The sequence below is a fragment of the Panonychus citri genome, unplaced genomic scaffold (genome assembly GCF_014898815.1).
Source record: "Panonychus citri isolate SS breed McGregor unplaced genomic scaffold, ASM1489881v1 Contig00135, whole genome shotgun sequence".
Taxonomy (NCBI): domain Eukaryota; kingdom Metazoa; phylum Arthropoda; class Arachnida; order Trombidiformes; family Tetranychidae; genus Panonychus; species Panonychus citri.
In genome coordinates this window covers 2,141,404-2,167,530 of record NW_026515540.1, presented here as the reverse complement: position 1 = coordinate 2,167,530, position 26,127 = coordinate 2,141,404, and the positions used below count along the sequence as shown (strand labels likewise).

The 26,127-nt window shown below is 29.2% G+C and overlaps 3 protein-coding genes across 3 annotated transcripts; all 3 read left to right on the top strand.

The window, feature by feature from the left end:
• Positions 1 to 18: 18 nt before the first annotated feature.
• On the top strand, positions 19 to 9,119 carry LOC128391898 (galactose-3-O-sulfotransferase 4-like). Its single transcript, XM_053351852.1, is given in 5 exon segments — positions 19 to 580; positions 651 to 3,318; positions 4,213 to 4,700; positions 4,703 to 4,938; positions 7,536 to 9,119. Coding segments are annotated over 4 exon segments (1,332 nt in total). The 5' UTR covers positions 19 to 580; positions 651 to 3,082; the 3' UTR covers positions 7,908 to 9,119.
• LOC128392003 (proton-coupled zinc antiporter SLC30A1-like) lies at positions 155 to 1,265 on the top strand. Its single transcript, XM_053351973.1, has 2 exons — positions 155 to 580; positions 651 to 1,265. The coding sequence occupies exons 1-2, from the start codon at positions 155 to 157 to the stop codon at positions 1,263 to 1,265; spliced, it is 1,041 nt and encodes a 346-aa protein (XP_053207948.1).
• Positions 9,120 to 10,331: 1,212 nt separating the features above from the next.
• On the top strand, positions 10,332 to 25,846 carry LOC128392070 (unconventional myosin-Ia-like). Its single transcript, XM_053352052.1, has 24 exons — positions 10,332 to 11,413; positions 11,552 to 12,000; positions 12,187 to 12,302; positions 12,547 to 12,641; positions 12,732 to 12,839; positions 15,656 to 15,702; positions 15,839 to 15,902; positions 18,414 to 18,427; positions 19,051 to 19,135; positions 19,202 to 19,308; positions 20,955 to 21,102; positions 21,179 to 21,297; positions 21,378 to 21,464; positions 21,551 to 21,616; positions 21,704 to 21,808; positions 21,876 to 21,938; positions 23,182 to 23,445; positions 23,614 to 24,138; positions 24,220 to 24,369; positions 24,437 to 24,568; positions 24,640 to 24,882; positions 24,960 to 25,112; positions 25,204 to 25,331; positions 25,427 to 25,846. Exons 2-24 carry the CDS (start codon positions 11,869 to 11,871, stop codon positions 25,542 to 25,544), a joined length of 3,069 nt encoding a protein of 1,022 aa, XP_053208027.1. The 5' UTR covers positions 10,332 to 11,413; positions 11,552 to 11,868; the 3' UTR covers positions 25,545 to 25,846.
• The last annotated feature ends 281 nt before the right edge of the window (positions 25,847 to 26,127 follow it).

Here is a 26,127-nt window from a genome sequence, read left to right as displayed (position 1 = left end):
AATCAAACTTCTAGACTCTTCAGTATTACTTTCTGACCTTTCAGTAAATTATTTTCCCTCCAAATTTGATCAATTTAACTGCTAATTGTTGTCCATTTTTGCAATTTGTCTTTGAAAATCTAATGAATCTGTTGGGTTAATCAACATCCTCCCAATGGTAAATGTATTTAAATGGGATAATGTTACTATTAAATTGTATACACTGATTATTTCCACCCTGATTTATGGATTAATCGAGTTAATTGTCGGCTGGATCTACAGTTCGGTAACCCTGCAAGCCGATGGTTATCACATGCTAGCCGATTTAGCTGCTCTGATCGTCGCTTTGATTGGACATATCTTCGCGTCTCGATCTTGGTCTAAATCGACCTTTGGTTGGGCTCGAAGTGAAATTCTTGGTGCTCTAATTAATTCACTTCTATTGTTCACCTTGGCCGGTGAAATTTTGTCCGATTCAATCAATGCGATCAACGAATCAGTCAAAATAACGGAAGTCAAGTTAGTTCTAATTGTTGGATCAGGAGGATTTATATTCAATCTATTTGGATTTTGTTTACTCTATGATCTCAATCCACTAAAGGTAATCACAGACCATTCGTTATCCTTAATCCTCAATCATCTAATCATAACTTTCTTTTCTATATTAACAGTTAATCATTGGACATTTTTCTAAATCGAAAGTGTCCAAAAAAGATCGAAAATCAATCTCCAAATCGACTGAAATGAACCTGAGAGGAGCAGCTCTTCATTTGTTGGCTGATCTTTTCTCATCTCTTTTGGTTATCATCTCAACTGTAATTAATTTAACTCTAAATTATGATTGGATTATCTTTATTGATCCAGTGTTGAGCTTTGTACCCGCTCTAATTTTATTAACATCGGCTTGGCGATTACTTCGAGAATCAATTCTAATCTTACTGGAAACTGTTCCCTCACATATTAAAGTGGAAACAATTAAAAAGTGTATCATTAATCTTCCTCTGGTTGAATCGGTTCACGAATTTCACCTTTGGAGATTATCGGGCGATGTATCGATTGCCAGTCTACATTGTATCTTTTCAACACCCGCTGATTATATCGCATCAATCAGGGAAATCAAGCATATCCTTTGCGATGCTGGTGTTCATTCAACGACAATCCAACCCGAATTCTTGTCCCAACCATTTACTATTGACACTGGACCGTCAGAATCATCAACTAATTATGTTAAATATTGTCAAGCAACTTCACAGTCTTGTGAAGGTCAAACATGTTGTTCAACTTGACCATCAGAATAACAATCAAGATAATCACTGGAAATCTCTTGGTAACATCTAATTGTAACAAGATCAATCTAAATGGTCACTCAACGGAAAACCTTTCATTTAGAAATTATTATTATCAAAGAGATATAATGTTTTCGACTTCCAATTAATGTCATTTTACTCTTTCTTTGGTCATTAATGTATTTCAGACACTTAATTGAATATCTCTGGACTTTTTATCCCTCTCATCATCATCATCATCATCTACAATGAAGTTAATGAAGCATCAATACCCATGGACTTTAATGTTTCCAGTTGACCATGTCCAAGAATTAGGATGAAACTAAAAGAGTAAAAATTGTTACTACTTTTTAGAAGTTAATTAACAAAATAATCCAGTACAATTATGAATGAAAACACTCATTATATTATTACCATAGGAAAAAAATTCTATTCCTCTGTTACTAAATTAATTACCTCAATTCTCATGTAAATTCATTAGTTTTTTTCCCTCCATGTTATTAATATCATTTTGTTACCTTCTTTCACTATGAATATGAGGTTTATCCAAGTGACATTAATATTATTACATAGATATTCATTGTTCATTGATACTCATTTACGTTATTAATCATTAGAACTTTTTTCTCTTCCTAGTTGGTTCTCCCTCTTCCAGTCCATAGACAATCAAAATTATCGATTAAATCAAGTAAAAGCAATTCTCTATTCCTATGGACCGACTCTTGAGGTGGCAGCACCAAAGAGTGAATGTCATGCTCATGGAATTGAATCTTTTCCTATGGATTTTGTTGGAAGAAGAAGAAGAAAGAAAGAGGATGAAAATAGAAGATGATGATAGAGAAAGACTGAAATTCTATTCTCTCTCTCTCTCTCTCTCTCAATATTTAGGATGAGAAAAGGTTTTTCTACCAATATTCATCTTACTCTCTATGTATATTCTAGAAGAGGAAGAGAAAAAAACTCGAAGCAAGTTTCAAATCTAAACCAAAACATGGTTACAATTTGTATCATTACACTTTGATTGTTTATCCTTTTTGTGCTCCATTGTGACAATTATCTTAATCATCTATTATCTAATCATAATCTTTACCATCAACAACATTCTAGATCAATTAGATTCCCAAATCAATTGTTTATCTTTAAACCCGGAACATAAATATCAACATCATTTACTTAGTGTTTCTGATCATTGAAAACCAATAACAATTAACATTGAACCATTTTTTGTTTATCACCCAAAAGGACATTCTCAAAGGAAATTAAATAATGTCCAGCTAATGATTGAATTTAAGTGAATTTATTATCAACAATTAAACGTTTTACAGATAATTGTAATGATCAAAGTCAATTGTCTTTGTGGATTTTACTCAAACTAAACCAATAATGACTGATAATCAATTGGAATCAAGGGAAACAATAACATTATTTCAATTGATTGGAAAAAATTTCCAATCAATCTTGAAATATTTTCACTAAAAAGTTAAATTGTCAACAAGATTAATCAGAATCCAACAATTATCATCATCATAATATAAATGAATATTATTGATCGATATTTAAAAATCAAATCAACTCTAAAAATCCTCATAAATCCAATCAATAAGATAACTGTTTAACCTTAAAGAAAAAAACTCATCCATTAATTAATCGAAATTATCATCATTAGTTTCAATTGTCATTACCAGAAACCCAAAAAATATAACTACAATCAACTAAATGTTTCGTTTTAGTTGACAATTCAAATCGCTAGTCCATCATCGTAGGTCGAGTGTATGTCCAACTCAATCATCTAGAATCTTGAAAATCTCCACCACCAAATGACTCGACCGTTAATTAAATCATCATCATCCAAATCAACGTCCAATGGTGGCAGTGATTACTTACGATATCATCGTCATCACCATGTAACCATTGACGGAACCACCGATGCCCACGGTGGGTTATATTATCATCACCTTCCCAGTGACTCGTTTCGTTTGGGTAAAATAATATTACCACTTTTGATGTTTTCTGTTTTACTTTACCTGATTCCCTACATAAGAATTGATAAAAGGTAAGTTTCAACAATTTACTATTGGATTACAATCAAATTACATGACAATCAACACCAATTTAACCGATAATAACTCAGCCAAAATCAATATTGTTCATTTTTATTGATCATCATCATCAACTCTTGCTCACAAACTATTACATTCATAATACACTAACCTAAATATCATCAAATCAAGAATGGAATCAATTTATTTTGATTACAACAATTAATTACTTTTCTTACCATTAAAAGTAATTTTTGTTTATTCTCCTTTTTTGATTAAATTGTTATTAGACTCTCTCTTTAATTACTATTAATAATTACAATTATATTTTCCTATCATCAGTTTACATTATTATAAATATATTTAGTTACATGTGATTGTAATACTTGATTGTTTCAACAATTAACCTCAAGGTTAATCTTGAAAACAAATTGAAAAAAAAACTTAATTCTTGTTTAATCTTTACTTTTGATTATCCAATTAATTTAATCATCTAATCAACTGTAATTTAAACTCAATACAATCAAAAGTTAGATTATTACAGTTAACAGTATATTGACTTTCTAAATTAGTTAGTTGGCTCATAATTAGTATCCAATTAATTTAAATATTCCATATGATTAAATATTCAAATTTAATCTCCATTTTAATTAACTTAATTGTTGAAATAATTTTTTTTTTGTTATAAAATCGTGACTTTAATTAGTGAATATTAAAAGTTTTCTTACCTAAATTACTTTTGATAATATTACAACAATTAAATGGTAACTGACAAAAGAAACAAATCAATCAATGATTAATTATCTTCTCCCATTTATTGATTCACTTAACAATTGCGAAGATAATTAATTAATTGTCCTTTTTTTCTCGTCTTCTTTTCTGTTTTGATTATCTTTGTTTCCTTCTAGTCCTTATGATCCAAATGGTATAACCAACGATCAACTAATTACACTGAAACTTTCACGATCCAATCAATCCAATGAGAATGCTGGACAATCACAATTAAAAGGACAATTAACCCAATCGTGTACAATTAATCAACCAATTAGCAATATATTTTTCCTCAAGACACATAAATGTGCATCTTCAGCAATCCAACGGATCTTCTTAAAATATGGTTACCTTAATCATAAGCTATTCGCTTTCCCGCCGAGCGGCAATTACCTTGGACACCCTGAACCCTTTGACCGAAACCTATTACCTGAAGGTTTCCATGGTTCATACAATATCTTTGCAATTCACACTCGATTCAATTTGGGTGAAATATCCGCCGTTATGCCTTCCAACACCCTTTACATAACCATACTACGAAATCCGTTGGCCCTTTACGAGTCCATGTTCGGCTACTGGAACTTGACCAAATTTTACCATTTACCGAAAAACTTTCTCGACCTTCCTATGTTCCCATTCATAAGCTTCAAAATTCCCGTTGGATTAATAAGATTGGTGCCAATCAAATGTTTTTCGACCTCGGTTATGATCCAACCAAATTAACTGATCAACTAATTGATGACATTTTACCCAAATTAGATCAAATATTTGATTTAGTTATGATTTCGGAAAAGTTTGATGAATCACTTATACTCCTTAAGGATAAACTTTGCTGGTCATTTGATGATATAATTACATTTAAGGTAAGTCACGTTAGATTTACATTATCAATTTGATGATCAATTATTGTCATAGACAATCAATTGATTGATTAACTTTACTCTCTTCATTCATGTCTATTAGCTGTGTTACTATTAATCACTTTCATTCATTTACCTTTTTTGGTTACTTTGATTACTTTACCAATTTAAATTGTCAATCAAGATTAATTTACTAATTCACTTTGGTAATTTTTGTTTTATTTTTAGATTACATTGATTGGTTATGTTAATTGTTTACATTTCCCTTTTTTTAGTTAATCTTTAAATTATTAGCAATTAAGACGATTGATTTTTTACTTTTGTAATTTGTAATTAACTTGTTGTTATGATCACAATTTAATTTGATTATTGTTATATTATAATGGTTGTTTTTTTTTACTTTTCATTTTCTCAATTTAATTTAGTTCATTTTGTATAATCTAATTCTAGACAACTGAATCAATTTAAATTGTTGATTAAATTATTTATTTACTTGATATATTCAATTGACTTCAATTACTTTGTAATCAACGTCAATCTTACTAATCATTTTGTGAATAACTTAATAGTCTCAACAATTAGTTAATCAATAAGATAATCACTTTTTTAAATTATTATCATCATTTTAATATAATCGTTTGAAAGATTAACAATTATTATATTGATTTGTTTTTCTTGTAATTTAATTATGACAATTGATTGAAAATGCTTCATCATTTAGACTAACATGTCAAAAACTTAGGTAGACAATTAAATTAATTACTATCGATTAAGAGAAATCAATTAAACTAATTGTTTAATGGACAATATAATCTATTAATTGACCATTTGTAATCTAAATCATTGTCGATTTGTTTCAATGCTACAAATTTAGGCAACTAATTGGATTAAATTGTTGATTAATTTTTCTCCTTCAACCTGACAATTATAATCAAAAGACAATTAACAGCATTTGAAATGGCACCAATTAGTTAACTAGTTTTCAATAACTTCGAATCAAGATTATGATTTTATCGAAATGATTTCGAAGATGCCCTCAGGCTATTTGTCGAATCTCGTTCTTAAGCTTTTCGAAAAGGACATTTAGAAAGACGAAGTGTATTGATTTTGATCAATCTTGATTACTATTAATAATAATTCTCTAATAATACTAGAGAATCAGAAAGATATCGTTGCAACTTGATTAACTAATTGTACCATCTGATATGCTAATTGATGATAATATTGATCGACCAATTAAAATATCAATGAACTTTACTATTTACGATAATAAATTATGATTTTATCATCATTGCTTAATATTAACTGTCAATTAATTGTCTACAACAGCAAAGTTTCCTAGTCAACAATTGAAATTGTTTACTTTCATTCAACAAATTGAATAATTTAATCTGATTGCTTTTCATGAAGATTGTTTCAATGATTTCATGATAATCAACAATCAGAGATCAGAATTGTCAATAAAGTCAATACATTGATTCTGATTCAGAACGATTTTTTTTACCTTTTCTATTAATTTAAATCTATTAATACAATTGATCAATCTCTTAATCATTAGCTTGAGGAATTGATCATTAAATTTAAATTCACCAATGAATGTAAATGATTAATAAATCGTAATTCATTTAAGACACTATCAGTTTTTAATAGTCTTTTAATTGTCCTTCAAAGTAATAATGGTTAATTAAAATCGAAAGTCTTAAATTGGATCAGAGGAGCAATTAAAATGTTGATCGAGACAAAAAGTTTCTATGAGTTTTTTCATATCTTGATTCTAATTCATGAATAAGTTGTTATCGTTAGTTGATGTGATATTTTCATGATAAAGGTGATAATGATTGAACTTGAGGTGGGACAGTTTGACTATTATGATGGGATGAGAATGATGAACGTGATAAACTGGTGAAATTTTCTGATATTTGTGTTGATGAACGTGATTAGATTGATGAACATTGCATGTTAAATGTTGAGTGTCTTCCTGATTTGAATAGAGGTGGAAAATTGGATTCATGAAATGAATATTGGAAAAGTTCATTTTCACCTGATTCCAATTTTTTTACCTGTGCATGGGAAAGATTATCATTAATCATTTTATCCTGACTTTCATTCATTTACTTATAATACATTTCAATATGTTTTCAATTCATCTGAATCTCTGGTAATTTAATAACTAATAATATTATTTTCACCAGTAACTTTACAACATTTGATTTGATTTAATTCACTCACAGATGAATTGATAAACTTGTATGCCATATGATTATAATAATTTAATCATCTGAGCTTTAATCAATATTATACAATTTAAATTGTTACCTTTTCGATTGTGACAATTTTTTTTACCTTTTTCTTTGAGAGACTCAGGAAAATGAATCTTTCTCATTCTGATTTCCTGATTGTTGATGGTTTATTTTGATTGGTTGTCGACGCCCAAAAACATTGATTTATTGTAAAACTATCATCACAATTGATGATATTTGATCAACATTTATTGATTGCTATGTTTTCGTTTGATATTTAGTTACAATAAAGCTATTCGATAATCAGAAATGTTTACATATTAATATGAATATTTATTTTTACTCTACTTTTGTATCTAGATCAATGCTAGACCTCAACGGAAAAGATTATCACAATTAGCCGAGGATCGGATTAAGATAATTAACTGGGCTGATGTTAAATTGTATTCATATTTTGTTAAAATTTTCGATCGTAAAGTGAAAGCTTATGGAACTGAGAGAATGGCCTCCGATTTGGTTAAGCTTCGAACTCGAGAGGCAACTTGGTATTCGGAGTGTGTTTATAATGAAACAATCTCTTGGGGTAAATCAACTTCGTCCGTTGTACATTTCATTAATCGAAAACCAAGCAATTTAACTTGCGTCTTGTTAACTACCAGTGAATTGGAGGTAATTAATTTTCTCCGTAGAAAACAACGGAAAATTTATCCAGGATCGATAAAGTTCTGGTAAATCAGTTAATAAGAGAAGCAGTTGAAACTATTCTTGTGTGTGTATGTGTATATTATCATGAACATTCGAGAAAAGAATCGAAATCGAAGCCGTTCCAATCGAAGATCGACCTGAAAATCGATGACGAAAATTGAAGTTGATAAGAAGAAAAAATCTACTGCTAATTGTCACAATTTTTTATATGTTATGAACCAAAGAAAAGTTAATCATGATCAATGAATTAACTGAAATAGTCTCAAGGAAACTAATCATCATCAACATAATCATCTCGTCGTAAATGGGGTTGCCAACTCATTGCCATATCTTTTGCATCCAAGTCAAAGGAGAGACAATTAATTTATTATAATAACAATTAAGAAATTAATATTATCATCAAAATACGCCCTGTCTACCACTGAGAATTACCATGATCTCATGATCACAATTAAAGTAACAATCAAGGAGATAGACGACAATATGCAAAAGGAAGTTTTTTTTTCTTCCATTCTCAACATTTTCCTTGGACTTAAATATGACTGGCGTTATTTTTATTTCTCTCACTCTGAGATCTAATTGTTAATCCAATTAATTTGTTACTAATTTAAAATTATAGCTCATCTTCTTAATCATCATCATGGTCTAGATTAATCATCTTATTCCCTCCTGATAAACAGCTCGAGAATCTCTTGTCCAAAGATTTTTGGATTAAGATCATCATCTCAATAGTAATAATAATAATCACCATCATCTATTCAAGGTTAATATTAGATTAAGAAACAAAGCTTAATCACCAGCAATTATCTTTTTCCCTTTATGTCAATTAACTAATCGATAACTATGATTAACCCTTTGACAACCAAATGATTTTTGTCCCTTCATAATTTCACTGATTTAAGTTATAACCATTTCAATTCAGATTTAACTTGAAATTTCATCTGCAAGTCCATCCAATTAACTAATAATAATATTGAATCAATATTAATAATCCTTAATCCTTGAGGATCAAATTTACAAGAAAAAAAATGAACTAATTGTTAATCTGAAGACGGATGAGTGCCTTTGTTAATTAATTTGTCTCATGAATCTCACCTTTTTTGCTACAAGTTAATTAATAGTAAAAATAAAATACTTATCATGTTAATTATCAAATATTGTAACTGTAAATCTCATGATAATAATGATAATTAAACAGAAATCACAACAACAACAATTTTAGTATCAAAATTTATTCCAAAAAATTTTTCTTAGTCTTTAAAATATTATTAATCTATTAATATAGATTTGTGAATGATTAGTTAATTGTAAAGAAGGTTAATAAACATGATCTCGTACAATTTAATTGTTCAAACCGTTAGAAAGTCAAATGTTACCAGATTAGTTAGAAAATGCTACCCTAGGTGTCGCTAGCGAACAGATATTTTCCCTTAACATTTAATAGTTGATATTTTTTTAGTTTTTTAAACTTTTTGATAAAGATTTTGATTGAATATCAATAAGATGTCAGTTGAAAGGTTTGTTTTGGTTCAAAATTGAATTAAATTTGTGTGTGGACGATCAATCTGATAAGTGGATTGAAATTGTTTAAATGTAATAATTTAATTTTATATATCTAAAGTTTTGTTTAGTTTTCATTTATTTGAAATTTGATTTGCCATTAATTTTTCTCAATGTATTTATTGAGATTAAACCACAGATAGGGATTAGAATTGATGATTAGTAAGATGAGATTGATGGTGGGGTGGAAAAGGATTACAAGATTATTAACTACAAATCCAATGAGATAATCCCTAAGTGATTTTCATTGATATGTTTGAGTTTCCCTGATAAAATGATTCTTATCCATTTAGTATTATTTTATAATAACATGTAAACAAAAGGATGAAACTGGTTGAATGAAGATGAAGAAATTGAGGAAAGAAAGAGAGAGGATGATGATGATGATGATGATGAAGAAAGTGATGGAAAACAAAAACAAAACAACAAACCAAGAAATTGGTGAAACTTTTTCTTTCGTAGGTTGATGGAGATAAACATGAAGATGTTGAGTCAAAGCAGAAATAAAAAGAGAAAGAGGAAGAAAAGGAGAATAGAGAGAGAGAGAGAGAGAATTGATAAAGGATGGAGAAGAGAATTATCGATTTTCTCTCTTTCTCTCTTTCAGAATTCTCGGTGAACGAAAAAAAGAGAGAAAAGAAGATTGAATGAAAAGCAAATGATTATTAACCAAAAGCAAGAGGAGGAGGAGGAGAAAGAGGAAGATGCGGATGAAGATGAGGATGGAGATGAAGATTCTTTTCCTTGTGAGTTGTGAAAGTGATAGAGTAAAATACGATAGCTGCTCATGAGCACAGAACAATTTGGACTCCATTTTAACCTATCAGGGAGGACAATTGGTCGACTACTACTTAGATCCAATTCTGTGTGTGTTAAAATAATAATAATAAGAAAGAAGAAGAAGAAAAAAACGAAAAGTATAACAGGAAGAGAGAGAGAGAGAGAAAGAAAGAAGATGAAGATGATAAGAGAAAGATGAAAGTAAGAAGATAGAGAGAGAGAGAGAGAGAGAAATAGAAAGAAAGTGTTTGTATCATCATCATTCTCATCATCCTGAAAATCGTTGAAATGGTGAACAGTGTTTTATGATAACCAATATGATAAATTTTCACTTCTACATCAGATTCTGATTGTGAATCTCTAAAATTGACACCAATTCATGTTTTAGTTTTATTCTATTCTATTCTATTTTTTTTTCTTCCTTTGTTTACCTGGAAGAGAAAATTGTTTTTTCTCTTCCATTGTAACTTCTTCTTCTTCTTACCCACCATCACCACCACCACCACCAACTTCCTCCACCTCCTCCTATTTTTTTCATCCTCCATCATCTTCATCGTCAGTATCTCAGTTTCCATTATTATTATTATTATATATTCGTGTTCCTTTACATGATAACTGTATGTGTATATATTAATTTTCATTCATCATCAACCTAATCATCTTTAATCACATAAACAAGAGCATTTACTGATTGCTCTATTGATTAATCATGTTGATTAACCAACTAATTTCACCTTATAATTGTTAATTGTGTCTCTGTGTGTATCATTATTATGATGATGATTTAACTGCCAATTTGTAAATTGTTTCTAATCATCAATCCAATTTGCCTTCACCATTATACTTAAACATTTTGACTTACCTGCTGCCTTGTTACAACAATTAACAAATTAATACATCAAACTTAATCAAATTAACTGTCAATCAACAATTAAAACCCAAATGGATATAAATTTATCATTGGAAAACCAATTTTATCATCAACAGTGTTTATTTAATTGGCAAATTATGATTAAGATTTAAATTAATCTTGATTATGTTTCAATTGAAAAGCTCATTCTAATTATGGATTAACAACAGAGAGTAAATTAAATTAATTAACAATCAACATTTTCTTTGGGTTTTCTTAATTTTCCATTTTTCTTTTATTATTATTATCTTCAATATCTTTAATCAACTTTAATTTACTTCAGGTAAGAACAATTTACTAATTAGCAAATGATAATTATAAACAATTAACTGATCGAAAATGCCGAAAAACTTATCAACTGTTGATTCAATTAGTTAATTGATTCATTTTTTTTTCTCTCATTCTCATTTGTCTTATCCAGAATTCACTCCCTGACATTAGCTGATAATCTGGATATTTATTATTTGAATATCAAATAGTATTAGTTGATTTAATCCGATTCAATTGTTAGATTAATAATCAGTTAAATTGTTACATATAATTAAGTGAAATCGTTCATCATAAATTCAATTGAAAACTGTTATTAAAACAATAACAAGATAAACTTCATCTCAAGTTCAGTTGCGATAATCTGATTTACCTGTGGATTTACAATACAATTTGTTTCCAGTTAACTGTTATCCCTTTTTTGTTGATTATTATTTAATCACCTGAATTAAATCGTGACCCGTTATTAGGATGATCTCTCGACGAGGTTTCCTCCGACTTGAGGATGAAATTGGTGCTCGTGATGCGATTTACTTGGAACCTTTAACAGAGGAAAATTTCATCTCAAATTTATATCAGAGATTCAAAAGGGACCAAATTTATGTAAGTTGATTATCAATATCTAGTTAATTGTTATTCAGAATATTTTATCTCTGTGATAATACAATTTCTCCCTCAACAGAACCGAGATTCGGGTTCAGATTTTATTTCACTTTTCCCTATTTCGCCTGCTGATTATCATGATTTACCATAGTAATCAATCATTTCTCTGTTCATTTCCCATTCTAGACTTATATTGGAACCATGGTAATCTCAATAAATCCTTACAAAAATCTTGGTATCTATTCAAAAGAGGTGATTGCTGCCTATCAACATCATAATATGTTGGAATTACCTTCTCACATGTAAGTTAATTGTTTCAATGTTAATTTAACACAATTAACATTGGGTTACTATGGTTAACCCGATTAACCAGAAAATTTAAATCAAATTGATACGAATAAGATGTTTCTTATTGAGTTGAACACTTTCTGGTTAATAGATTTTTTTATGAATATTAATTTAATTTCCTTTAATTTTCTATTATTTTATTCAATTTTTTTCATACAATTTTCTTAACAATTTTATCATCAATTCTGGTGTTGATAGTTACGCTTTGACTGAGTTTGCGTTTCAATCAATGAATGAACGTAATCAGGATCAATGTATCATCTTTACCGGTGAAAGCGGATCCGGTAAAACTGGTGAGTGTTTAATTTTCACTTTGTTTCATTTCAATTAACTTAATTATAACTATTAAATTAATTATTAACTGTTCCATTGCAATACTTTAGAGGCTGCAAAAGTTGCATTACAATATCTGGTTAAGGGTGAAAGGTCAACAGGCTGTGATTCAGATTCACTTCGTGATCAAGTCCTAGCAGTTTGTCCGATTCTAGAAGGTAAGTCAACCCTGTGAAACAAAAATAATAAATAAATAAATCAACAATTAACCAATTAAAAATTGTGACTGAATGAAAAAAAAAACAATCATTGATCATCATGGTGATACTGTTATTATTACAATAATGATGAGTAACCATTAATTTTGGTGAGGGAAACAGGAAGAGGATTGGATGTGAAAAAAAAAGTTATCACTTTAACCCACCACAAGTTTGATAACTTTTTTTCTTGCTGTAACAAAAGTGGCTCAAGTAACAGGGTGGGTAATCAGGGTGGAGAAACTTAGATGACAATAATTTTTTCATCAATAAATAATAGAAGCTCTAAGTTCAATCGATAAATAAGATCACATTACATGGTAACCATGATCATCATCCACGATAGTAGGTCATGTCTCAAGGTTATTTGGGATGAGGGAACAAAAAACAACTTTGATATTGGAATCTCTCTCTCTCTCTCTCTCTCTCTCTCTCTCTCTCTCTCTATCCTTTTATTCAGTTGTTTTTACAAATATCTACATCATCGTTATCTTCATCTTCATCTTCATCCTCATCACCTCAACGCATGAATTTTTTTTCTGCTGGTAACTGAAAATTTTTTGATATTTGCTGTTAGTATTTTTTTTATACAATAGTTCACATTTCAATTTACTTTTACTATGGGAATGAATTTCAACTGAATCAGCTGAAACTGAGAATCATGATGGTGGAAGGAGGAGATGGATGATAAGGATGATGGATATTGTTGATAGAGTGGTTAAAGGTATATTCTAGGATTAGAAAAGAGAGAGAGAAAATTCATTTTTACTCTAGTATTATGTTCATATTCTGGTTGGAACTTTATTAAAGCTTATGAGTGAGATGTTTCGTGGAAAATGAAACAGATTCATGATTCAAATTCTGTTGAAATGTTCAGTGTTGAATTTTACCTGGTTTTCATGAGAAATTGAATAATTTAGTAAGAATCGTAATAATCATTTGTTCAATAATGTATATATATATCTCTCTCTCTTTTATATGATAAAAGGTGATGATCAAAGTCCCTTTGGTCAATTCTCAGGTAACGATGATGATGATATTATTTTGATGATTTCCATGATTCTATTAAATATCATGTTCCAAGTTATAATATGATATTAATGGTATTGTTGGTTCATTTAGGAAGATGAGAAATAAAATTGAAAATGAAGAGAAGGAGAAAAAAAGAGAGAAAGGAAACATGGTGACTACTTCCGGTTTCATGTAAAATTCATCTGATGGTCCATTAATCCTTTGATGAATGAACATAGTAATATAGTAAATGGTTTCAATGAAATTTATTATCTCCTGAATGTCACATGTTGCCATCATTAACATTATCATCGTCATCATGATTACCAGTTATTGTTATCATTTATGATGAGGATGTTATTGATGGGAGGATAGACATGGGGAGTAAGAGGTGGACGGATGAGTAAAAGATGAGAATGATGATGTAACAACTTATGTGTTAGAGATTTTTCATCATCATCATTATCTCAATGAAAATCAAGACGAATCTTGTTTCTCCCACTCGACTATCAACTAGAATACAAAATATTAACTAAAAGATGATAACTCTGTCTATTATTTTCTCTCTCTTCTCTCTTCAGAATTTTTCTCTGTCTTCAACCATTTTCAAGGTCATCATTCTGATAGTCATGATCATGATGATACTCAGAATGATATCGATAGAGAGAAAGAGATGAACTTCTAGTAAAAGGGTCCAAAGAAATCGTAGTAAAAGTAATGACGTCAGAGAAAATGATCATCAATTGGATTAGAAGATGAATCAGCTGATAACGAGAGAGAAATTTTCTTTTTCATAATCTTTATCTTCTTTCTATCATGAATATCGAGTATTGATGAATGGAAATGAAAAAAATGTAATAGTTAAAATTCTGGTTCCTTTTAAAATCCATAGTAACTTTTCAGAATCATCATGAAATATGGTAACCATATAACTATTGATTCATTAACATTAAATTCAATCAGATTCAATGAAATTCACTCCCACTCTCAACCAAATCTTCATTTCCTTCATGGTAAATGTATGAAAATCAATTTTTCAACAAATTATTCTGAACAATTTAAGTAATAGTTTCGTACCCTGAACCAGATCAATTTTGATTGTGATCCTTTTTCATGAACATTATCATTATTATTACAACAATTTACTATCAAAATTTTTGTCTCAATGATAAAAAAAAACTCCTTAACATGACAATCACTCTGACCTGGGTAACAATTAACTAATTGTAATAGTGTTTTTAATTTTCACTCTTAAATTAAAATGTAAACTATAAAATAAACAATAATGAGCCATTTGATTAATTGTTTATTATCTTTAATCACAATTAATCATTTGGTTGTAACAACATGTTAGTTTTTTTAAACTACAACTTACAACTAGTAATTAATTGTCAGTTGATTAATTAATTGTTTATGGCACAGAAATCAAAAGATCTGCAATTAATTTAATAGGAAAACAGTTTAATGACCAATTCCATGTAATTTTGTAATCATGATTAAAACTTATCATTTAGTTAATTGTAAACAACAATCTTACCTTTCAATTAGGAGATTGATTAAGTTAACGAGTAAATTTTTACTAATTGTCAACTGTTAATTGTTGATTAATGACTTTCAGTTGTTGATTGTGATTTATTTTAATAAAGTCAACAGAAATAAAAGTTTTATCCTTCCAACAAAATGTTAGTGTTAATTGTTGATAATAATTAATTACTAATCACATGAGCAATTTACTAATTTGGTTCCCTTTAATTTCACACAATTAGCTTTTGGAAATGCTAAAACCCTTCACAATGACAATTCAACCCGATCGGTAAGTTAATTAATCGATTAATTAATTTTTTCTTCAACTGGATTAACAATTTAATTGTTAACCTTTTTCGCTTATGTCAAAATTGTTACTTTGTTTGATTATCGATTAAATTTGATTGTTACAATTTAAATTTTAGGGCAAATTTTTAGAGCTCGAATTTGACTTCACTGGTTACCTTGTGGGTGGAAGCATAACTAATTGTAAGTAATTAAAGTAATTAATTGTTGTTTTGAATGATTGTTTTTCTGATCAAATGCTTAAAATTTAGATGATGATGATTAAAGTAGCAGAGTAACAATTGTGTTATTGATTAAGAGATGATCGATTTATCAATAATTTGAATTGAATCTTCTTGTTGGATTATGTCAAGAGATGGAAGAAATTTTTTCATGATTAGGATTAAGTTGTTGATTATTAAACGATATACGGATTAAAATTGACTTTCATCTTAATTGTTGCCACTTTTTCAAGTTAATTTCCTTGAGATTATTTCATTGTGAACATGATAATGAGATGATGATTCAGGAGGAAGAGTGGAAAAAGTTGGAAGATGAATTCATGAAAAGAAACCAAATTTCTGGTTCCGTGTAAATTGTATTCATTTTTTTTTCTTTCTCTCCATCTCTTCAAAATGATGATGATGATGATGAGGAGGAGGAGGAGGAGGAGGAAGACAAAGATGATACCCTGATGTTATTATTATTCGAAGTGGAAACTTTGTGAATGATAATGGGAATGGGAAGATGGATGAAGTTGGAAAACCGTTATTGGAATAAGATTTTAACTCTGTACCTTTTGTTGACGTTTGGGTGTTATTGTTGTTCAGTTGATTTTTTTATTCACATGAATAAGATGAGCAGAGGAGGCGAATCAGAGGTGGAAGATGAGGAAAAGCATGGTGATGATGATGATGAAACCTGGGAGGAGTAGAGGATTTTGTATTGATAAAATTTCCATGGTTTTGTTTTGAATTAACTTTAAATTCTGAATTCTGATGAATGTTCATGATGATCTCTCTCTCTCTTTATCTTCCCCATGAAAAAAGACTGGAAAATGTAAATGATGATGAGGGAAACTGTTACACGCGATTCTGAATAATTCTGATTCATCCTCATGGAGATTTTTTTCTCAGTAATAGTTTAAGGTTCACTTTTCATGGTGACAAACGATAGCAATTGAATTCTTAACGATAACTGAATCTCATGGAAATATCACTCAAATTAGAATTGATTAAATAGATTGTTATTCTTAATCCATTTCTTTTTCATAAAGATTAAGTGATTGATTGTGTCAATAATTTAGTTTATCATCAACATGATAATCATTGTTTACTTTTATGAAAAAGAACAAAAAAAATTCTTTTAATAGAACAATTGAATTTCTCTTTTATAAACTGGTCTATTACTCAGAATTCTCCATGATAAATTCATGTACAAGAAAAAGTTCAAAATCTCAAGTTCGAGAGGGAAAACTTTTCTTTTCTCCTTCTTCTCAGAAACATTTTCTACCGTTTAAATCATCAATGAACTTATAATATTCTTTGATTAATATTGTTACAATAAATTTCTCGAGACTAGAATCGAATCCAATTGCCTGAGAATTTATTCCATTGAAATCTCATGGGAAGAAACCGGAGGCATGGAAAAAAGAAACAGTTCCAACCCTTGATTGTGTATCAATTTTAATATCAATTCAATATCATTCGATGGGTTAAATTGAACAGAAAAGTTCAACTTGAACTTTTTCTGTTGGTTAAATTTTATCACCCGAAAATCGTGAATCAGATGAAATTTATTAATGAGAATGGAAAATGAATTAACATGATCCATGGAAAATAATAATTTCCAAGCTTCACAATTTTCTGATAATCGGTTAACATGATATTGTCCATGTAACTTTTACAATCGATTGAATTTATTACCAATCATCCAATAGATGAATGAAAAAGTTTGTTATCTGTTCATTTGATTTTTTTTTCCTCTTCCTCATCATCTTCCCTTCTTGACCAATGGTCAATAAAGATTCACATTCACACAGAAATCTCAATAGAAAACTTTTCCATCTCTATCGATCCAACTAGTCAATTCAGTTCAGTTGAATATCCTTGAATCTGAAGTTTTTTTTTCTCGCCAACAATAACAACAATTCTGATTCACAACTATTAGAATTCAGAATTGACCTTATTCTTTGATTCTAACAAAAGTTATTAGTTTTTTTCCTCCCTAATGAAATTTTCTCATAACTTTCAATATACAATTTTCATCTTTGTTATTGACAATCAAGTAATCATTTTGTTACTATTATTTGTATTAACTTGTATTACCTGTCAACTATTTTGATGAAGTTTAGGAAAAAAAATTTACCGTTACTTTAATCAACATCCTAAACAATTTATATTTACTTGATGAGTTGAATTAAAAATCAATATAACCATCAACATATTAATAGTCGAGAGGTTTAACAATTTAGACTACTAATCAATTTACTAGGAAAACTGATCTACAATCTAGAAATTTAATTAACTTGATTTACATGCTCTCATATTTATTAACTTTACAACAATTTAATCAAGTTAACCAGATTCACTTATTATTAAAATAATCATGTTACATTGAATGAAAGTGATTAACTAATTGTTTCTAACTTTTTCTTTGCTTTTCCAATTGTTTAACAATTCGTTAATTATGGACAATGGTCAATCAAATAATCAGATCTATTGGAAAAGGTAAGTGATTGTTTTAATTACTTTATTTGTACAATTTTAAATTGTCTTTGAGTGTTGATTAAGATGACAGATTATGATGATTAGATAATAGTAAATGATTAGTTAATTAATGGATGAGATGAGATGAGAATAAGATGTTCAGGATAATCAGAATTGGAGGAAAAAAGTTGTAATCAGAGTTTCGATTGATTTTTTCATGGAGTTAATTTTACTCTCTCATGTGCATGTGTGTAAATTATTGTTGTTTCCTTATCATCATGGAAGATGAAGATTCTGAGGAAGATAAATTCGAGAATCGATCGAGATAATTTTCACCTGAATAAGCTAAAATTACAGAACTTATCATGATACTGAACATTAAGATGATGTTGATTCTGATGAAGAAAAGTAATAACAATGAACTTGTAGATGAACAATCAGATTTATTATTATTGATACACAATTACAATTACTTTCATGATGATTTAATGATCAACAATTCTGAACCTTGAACTGTAATCAAAGATGATTAATATTGTGTATATATGCATTGCTAAGTTGATAGTTTTAATTGTTTACCTCACAATCTATTTCACAATTTAATGTAATAAACATTTTCTTTTCACAATTAACCAACAAATTAGTCTCGTACTGTTAAACAATCAATTGGTGAACGTAATTTTCATATCTTTTATCAACTAATCAAAGGAGCTGATGTTAATTTGCTCAGTAAGTTTCTATTATTATCATTTGGTAATGTAATTAAACTAATTGTTTCTCTCTAATTTGATTTAGAAACGTTAAAATTACAGCGAAACATTGAAATGTATGAGATAATCAAAACATCTCAACCAGAATTGATGCAATTTTTTGATGATAAGGATCAATTTTTTCAAACAAAGGTAAGAATTTAATTGCTATCATAATAATTTGAATTAATCAACCAATTAACGTAAACTGAATACATGGAAAAACTCATCAACAATTAGCAAATATCAAAGGTAACAAGTTTAATTTGTTAGATGTGTTGGATTAACTCAAGAAAATTAACTTTACTCAATGGAGAAAGTTTTTCATTTATCTTATCCCATTGAGCTAATTTTACACTATTTTCTCAACAGTAATTAATTTCTACCTGTCATCATCTCACAGGGAATGAGATTCTCAGAGTAATACTATTACATATTGAGGAGTTTCTTTAGTTCAATTTACATGTCAATGAATCAAACGTTGAATAGTTTATGGAACCATGAAAATATCATGTTAACAATTTTCACTTGATTGTTTTCACATTGAAACAATAAATTCTGTTCCGATGTGATATTATACATTTATAATGTACCTTGTTTATTTCATATAATCAGTCATTTTATCATCGACAATATCTCATCAGATGATAGCTGAGAAAATGCTTGTCAACTGATTTCCTTGGTTTTCTTGTCATAATTCATAATAAATATCCCATGTACAGTCCCATGTCTCTCTCTCTCTATCCCCTGTTATATATTCATGTTCAGTAAATGATTTTCTCCCCTAATTCATTGTGAATTCATTCAAACTGTTACATTCATCATGATTTCTAACTCTCGGTTACCCTGTTATCCATTACATTGACTGTCGACATCTTTTATCTGTCAGATTATTCAGAACTTTTCTCTCTCTCACTCACTCACTCACATCTTCTTTCAGGATTCATATATATTTACTATACAAAGAATAAGAGATTTTCTCATTCTTCTTTTAAAAAAAATCTATTCTCTCGATCATCATTTTCATCTTGAATATTATGATTTTCTGTTTTGTTATCGACATCACTTGGAGTCATTTCAATTTCATGTTACTATTCAGGTTCCTAGTGGTGGTGGTGAAACTGTTGTTATTGTTGTTATTATTTCGTTGATTGAAACACTTTCATCTGAAAGTATAAAGGGAAATATAATATTAGATTAAGATTCTCGAAACGATTTAATTCATGAATAAATATTTCATGAGGATCAAGATGAAGAAATTTCAACTTTCTCATCATTCAAGAACGATAAATTGTACATTATTTGATAGTTTATTGATCATTTTTTTTTCATCTTCCTCTTCTCCATCATCATCATCACCATGAAGATGATAACAATATTCATCAATTCATCTTCCTTTCATCATTATCATCTTGAGACATCAATTTTTTTACCCTGAAACTCTGATAATATACAAAATCCTTTGTAATATATTGATGATGATCATCATTATGATGATGTTATTATTACATTAATTATATAACTGAATATATTAATTGTTTTAAGATTTTAACAAGTTTTTCATTCTATAATTAAATTATCATTATAATGATTACATTTTGATAATTATCTTTCAAATATAATATCAAATCTCTCAAGAATATAATTAAAATTAATCACTTTCTCTGTTGTCAATTTGATTCAACTCAAAGACTTACAAGCTAATTGTTGTTGATTGTCGTTGGTTGTTTATTTCAATTGATTAATTGTGATTGTATTTTCCTCTCTCTCTCTCCTTTTCTTTACATAACAATTAACAGAGATCTATGGAGATTATTGGATTTACACCAGAGGAGATATTATGTATTCTTTGTGTAGTTTCATCGATACTTAAATTAGGTAATTTACAATTTCTACCTCGATCTAATATGGATGGAACTGAGGGTTGCTCATTACTAAATGAATATGGTGAGTTAATTGTTGACAGTTTTCTAATTGGAATTAAATTAATTGCTAATTGTTACTTGCCCATTTTTCCCCCCAGAACTTTATGATATTTGTGAATTATTGTTATTGGATGTTAATCTCGTTGAGTCTGCCTTAACTCAGCAAACGATTGAGACTCGACATGAAGTAATTGTTACTGATCTTTCAGCCACTGAGGTAATTTAATTGTTCCCATTGATAGTTAGTGTTAATTGTGAACTTTTTTTGTTTAATTGTTGTTTACTTCTTGATTACAGGCTAGTAATGCTCGAGATGCCTTATGCAAAGCCATTTATAACCGTCTTTTTACCTGGTTAGTTAATCGGATTAATGAAGCTTTGAAAGTAAGTTAATCTCATGGATTAAGATTAACAGAAATTCAACTTTTGATTGCTAATCTTTTTTCCTCTTTTGTCTTAATTGTTTAAAGGCTAAAAGGATTGGTAAACGAAGGTCAATTGGGATATTAGATATTTATGGATTCGAAGTTTTCGAGGTTCGATTTGTTTGGACTGTTCCAAGTTAATTCGTGTTAATTAATTTAATTGTTTTCTAAATTTTCTCTTTTCTTATATATATTTAGACTAATGGTTTTGATCAATTTCTCATTAATTATTGTAATGAAAAGTTACACCAAATTTATGTTGATATGATTTTAAAAGAGGAACAAGATGAATATATCCGAGAGGTAAATTGTGCTCTTAATTGTGAGACTTAATTGTTAATCAATGTTGTTTACCTTTCTAATTATCAAGGCACTTCAATGGAAAAAGATTGAATTTTTTAACAATTCAATTGTTTGTGATCTGATTGAAAAGGTAATCATTTTATTTTCCTTCTTCTGATTGTTTACAATTTATACTGATAATGAGTGTTAGTTAATCATTGATTCTGATCCAGTATCCTAATCAATATGTCCAGCCAATTAAAGGGTTGGGTCAGTTTTCATCAAGTTAATCGGAAGTGAATCTGTTTTTCCGGTTTATCTTAATCAAAGGTTCTAACCTTGTATTCAATATCTATTATTTATCTAACTAATGAAGCATTTCCGTTGATTACCTTTCAGAATCAACAATAAACACGAAATATAAAAGGATAACTAATTCGAGAATCAAAATGGTTGAAAAAAAATGGAAAGAAAATCAAATTAGACAAGTTTACAGACTTGATTTTCAATTCCATTTTCACCCAGAATTTAATGAGTCTTTCATGGCGATGAGAAATAGTCATGTTTTCATCTCTCTCTCTCTCTGTTTATCATGAATACTCACACTGATTGTGAAGCTAAAATGAACTACAATCAAGCTGATTGCTATTAGATTTTCGATATTAATCAACGATTGATAAGTAAATCATGTAACCATAACAATTATTAATTTGAAAACTGATAATCTCAATTGTTGAAATCATTTATATTCATATTAATTATTAAATCTCCAATAAAACCAATAATCTCTAATAATTCTTAGTGATGATTATTATGAAAATGATCAAAATTACGTACAATTAGTGACCAATGATAAAACAACGATATTAATCAAAATTTATTGTTGTAATCTGATTAGTATCAAAGGAGATTTAATAATTAATATGAATATAAATGATTTCAACAATTGAGATTATCAGTTTTTCATAGAGATGATTAAAGATACCAAATTAATAATTGTTATGGTTACATGATTTACTTATCAATCGTTGATTAATATCGAAAATCTAATAGCAATCAGCTTGATTGTAGTTCATTTTAGCTTCTTTCTGCTAATATTTTTCCATGTCTGTACGACTACTAGTTTTTCTTGCATCTTCATATTATAATTGTTAGTGATTAAAGATTAGATTAAATTAGTTGGATAACTTTTACATTGATTGTGAAAAAGTTTCGAGTAAGAAACATATTAATAGTAGATTTTAGGTTAAATCAAATTGTGATTAGTTAAATGATTGTTTTGTTTTCTCATTCTCATTCTCATAATATGTAAATCAATCAATGATTAACTTTAGTTTGATGAGAGGGAGAGAGAAACGTAAATATAATTCATTGAATTTGTTTATTTCTTCCAGAATAATCAGGGAATTCTATGGATTTTGGATGAAGAATGTTCAAGATCTAATCCAATATCTGATGAAACTTTTCTCCATAGGATAAGTAATACTTTCCAAGAAAATGCTTACTTTGAATCTCAAGAAAGTCATGGATGTAAAAGTTTTTATATTCCTCATCATTGTTCAACTGAATTACATTCAACATCAACTGGACACTCTAACCTCCTACTACTCAATACACTTCCTTTTTCCTGTTTCCGATTGAGACATTTTGCTGGACCGGTAAGTGTTTTATTATCTTATTATTTTAACCGATTATCATGATAATCGTTGGTCCGATAGACGAAAAAAAATTCATTGACCAGTCCCAAAGAAAAAGAGACCAAATGTTATTTATAACATTTCCTATTGAATCTCGACCCTTGACTTAACCTTCATTTTCTCTTACAGGTAACTTATTCTGTCTCTGGTTTTATCGAGAAAAATAAAGATCATCTCTCCAGAGATTTGTCGTTGGCCATGTTTTCCTCTGATCTTCCCTTGATGAAGACTCTTTTCCCTGAGGGTAACCCGAAACGAACCAATTTAAAACGACCTACATCGGTAACGGTTCAATTTAAGATCTCAATGGAAGCTCTGATGAAAAATATTAACTGTAAACAGCTCAATTTTGTTAAATGTCTGAAGCCCAATGATCTTTGTCAACCAGGAATCTTTCAGGCCGATCTTATTTCCCACCAGGTCAGATCAACTCTCCTTCTTGAAACAGCCAAACTACAACGAGCCGGATATTTTTACAAAAACGATTACATCTCATTCCTTAAACGATATAAGATGTTATCTTCCGTTACATGGCCCATTTGGCCTGGACTATCGGCCCTGGAAGGGGTCACTCTTTTGCTCAAAGATTTACCTGTTTACATGCCTCAATATGCTTTTGGTAGAACCAAAATTTTCGTTAAACATTATCGAACTGTAAGTTTTATCTTTGTAAGAAAATTTTGTTAACCGATGAAAATTCAATTTTTACTTTTCGATTTCGATTTTACTTTCAAGGTTATTGAACTTGAAGAATTACGATCAGAAAAACTCGATGAATTAGTTACAATGCTTCAGAAACTTTGGCGATCATGGATTTGTAGGAAAAAGTTTACTTCTCTACGGCGAAGTCAAGTTATAATTGCTCATAATTATCGCCTTTGGAAGGTTAGTTGTTATTAAATTTTCTTATTATTAGTTGATTGATTTTCGTTTTATTTTTTCACTTTTTCAGAGACGAAGATACTTATTGTGGTTATCGAGAAATTTACCTTCGACATCGCCAACTTGCCGTGATTGGCCTCCGTGTCCAGATTCACTTAGGGAATCAAGTAGTTATCTCCGGAAATATTATCATCGATGGAGGGTAAATATTAGTGTACAACTTGAATTATAAATAGATCGTTATAATTGTTACCAATTTCTTTGTGTTGATAGTGTTTCAAGTATCGACAAAAATTTGACCAAACGGCTCGAAATCGGATGAGGGAAAAAGTGACCGCAAGTTTGATTTTTAAGGCTAAAAAATTGTCATATTTGAAGAGTGTTTCCCATCCCTTTCGAGGGGATTATTTGAGACTTCGTCAGAACTTAAAATGGAAACGAATCGCCGGTGAAACTGGTGATCAATATGTCGTCTTTGCCGATATCGTTAATAAGATAACTCGAAGTAGTGGAAAAGTGAGTATATAATATTTAGAATAACTTTGATTGGAAAATAAATTAATCCAAATTCTCTTTTATCAAAATGTTTACAGTGTGTCCAAAAGTTACTTGTTCTAAGTACCTGTTCGATGATTGTTATGGACCAACGAACGTTACAAATTAAATATCGAATTCCAATCTCAGATATATTTAGAGTCTCATTAAGTCCATATTCAGATGATATTGTTATCATTCATGTTCGTTGTGTAAGTTTCATCAGTTTCGAAATTATAGTTAATTGTTTGAGAGACCAATTTGTCTAATTAACTCTTCTCCTCGATCGTTCTGTCCAATTAGTCGGAAGCAACTAAACGTCGTGGAGCTTTTATCCTCGAATCTGGTCATGTTATCGAAATAGTTACCAAGTTGTTTCTCGTAATTCAAAATGCTACAGCCAAACAACCAGAAGTTCAAATAGCTAAAGAGTAAGTAAATTAAGGAAGGAAAATTAAGAGAAATTAAAATTAATTGTTTGAACTTTTTACTTCTCGTTCGTATCGTGATTGTGACCATTTTTTAGGTTCGAAGCAAATTTTGGTAAGGAAAATATTCTGGTATTATTTAGGTGCTCAAGTCCCGAAGGTTCTGGCCCAGCCAAGATTATTCGTAAAACTGCCAAGATGGAAGTGATCCTTTGATGATGATTCGCCTTAAATTTTAGCAATTAAGATCAATTAATTAATTGTTAATATAAATTTCTATTACTTAATCAATCAACACAAGACAAAGTTAACTTTTCAAATGAAAAAGATTAAAGAAAAACAAAATGGAACAAAATTTAATTTAATTGTTATTCCATTAAACAATCTTATTGCTCATCTCGCTAACAAAATAAAAGCCTAACTAATTAACTAATTAATAAATTGTAAAATGCATATAAAATATTAATACAACATGAACATTAAGACAATTCAATAATTTCAATCAAAGATAAACTTAATTTTCTTGATTATGATTACAATTATTACGATAACATTTTCTGTAGCAAAAGCAAAACATTCAAAAGGCCAATATATTAGTTGGAATGTAATTAACTAATTGCTGACAATTTAGAAGAAAATTAATCATTGTAATCGATCATTGGAGTTGTGGTATCGAAAATGATTCCAACACAATTACAAGAACAATCAATTGATTTGGTCAACGGAAAAAGAAACAATTGAACTAATTAAAGTCAGAGAAAAGAATTACTGTTGGCCATTAGTGGGAACTGATCGAGTT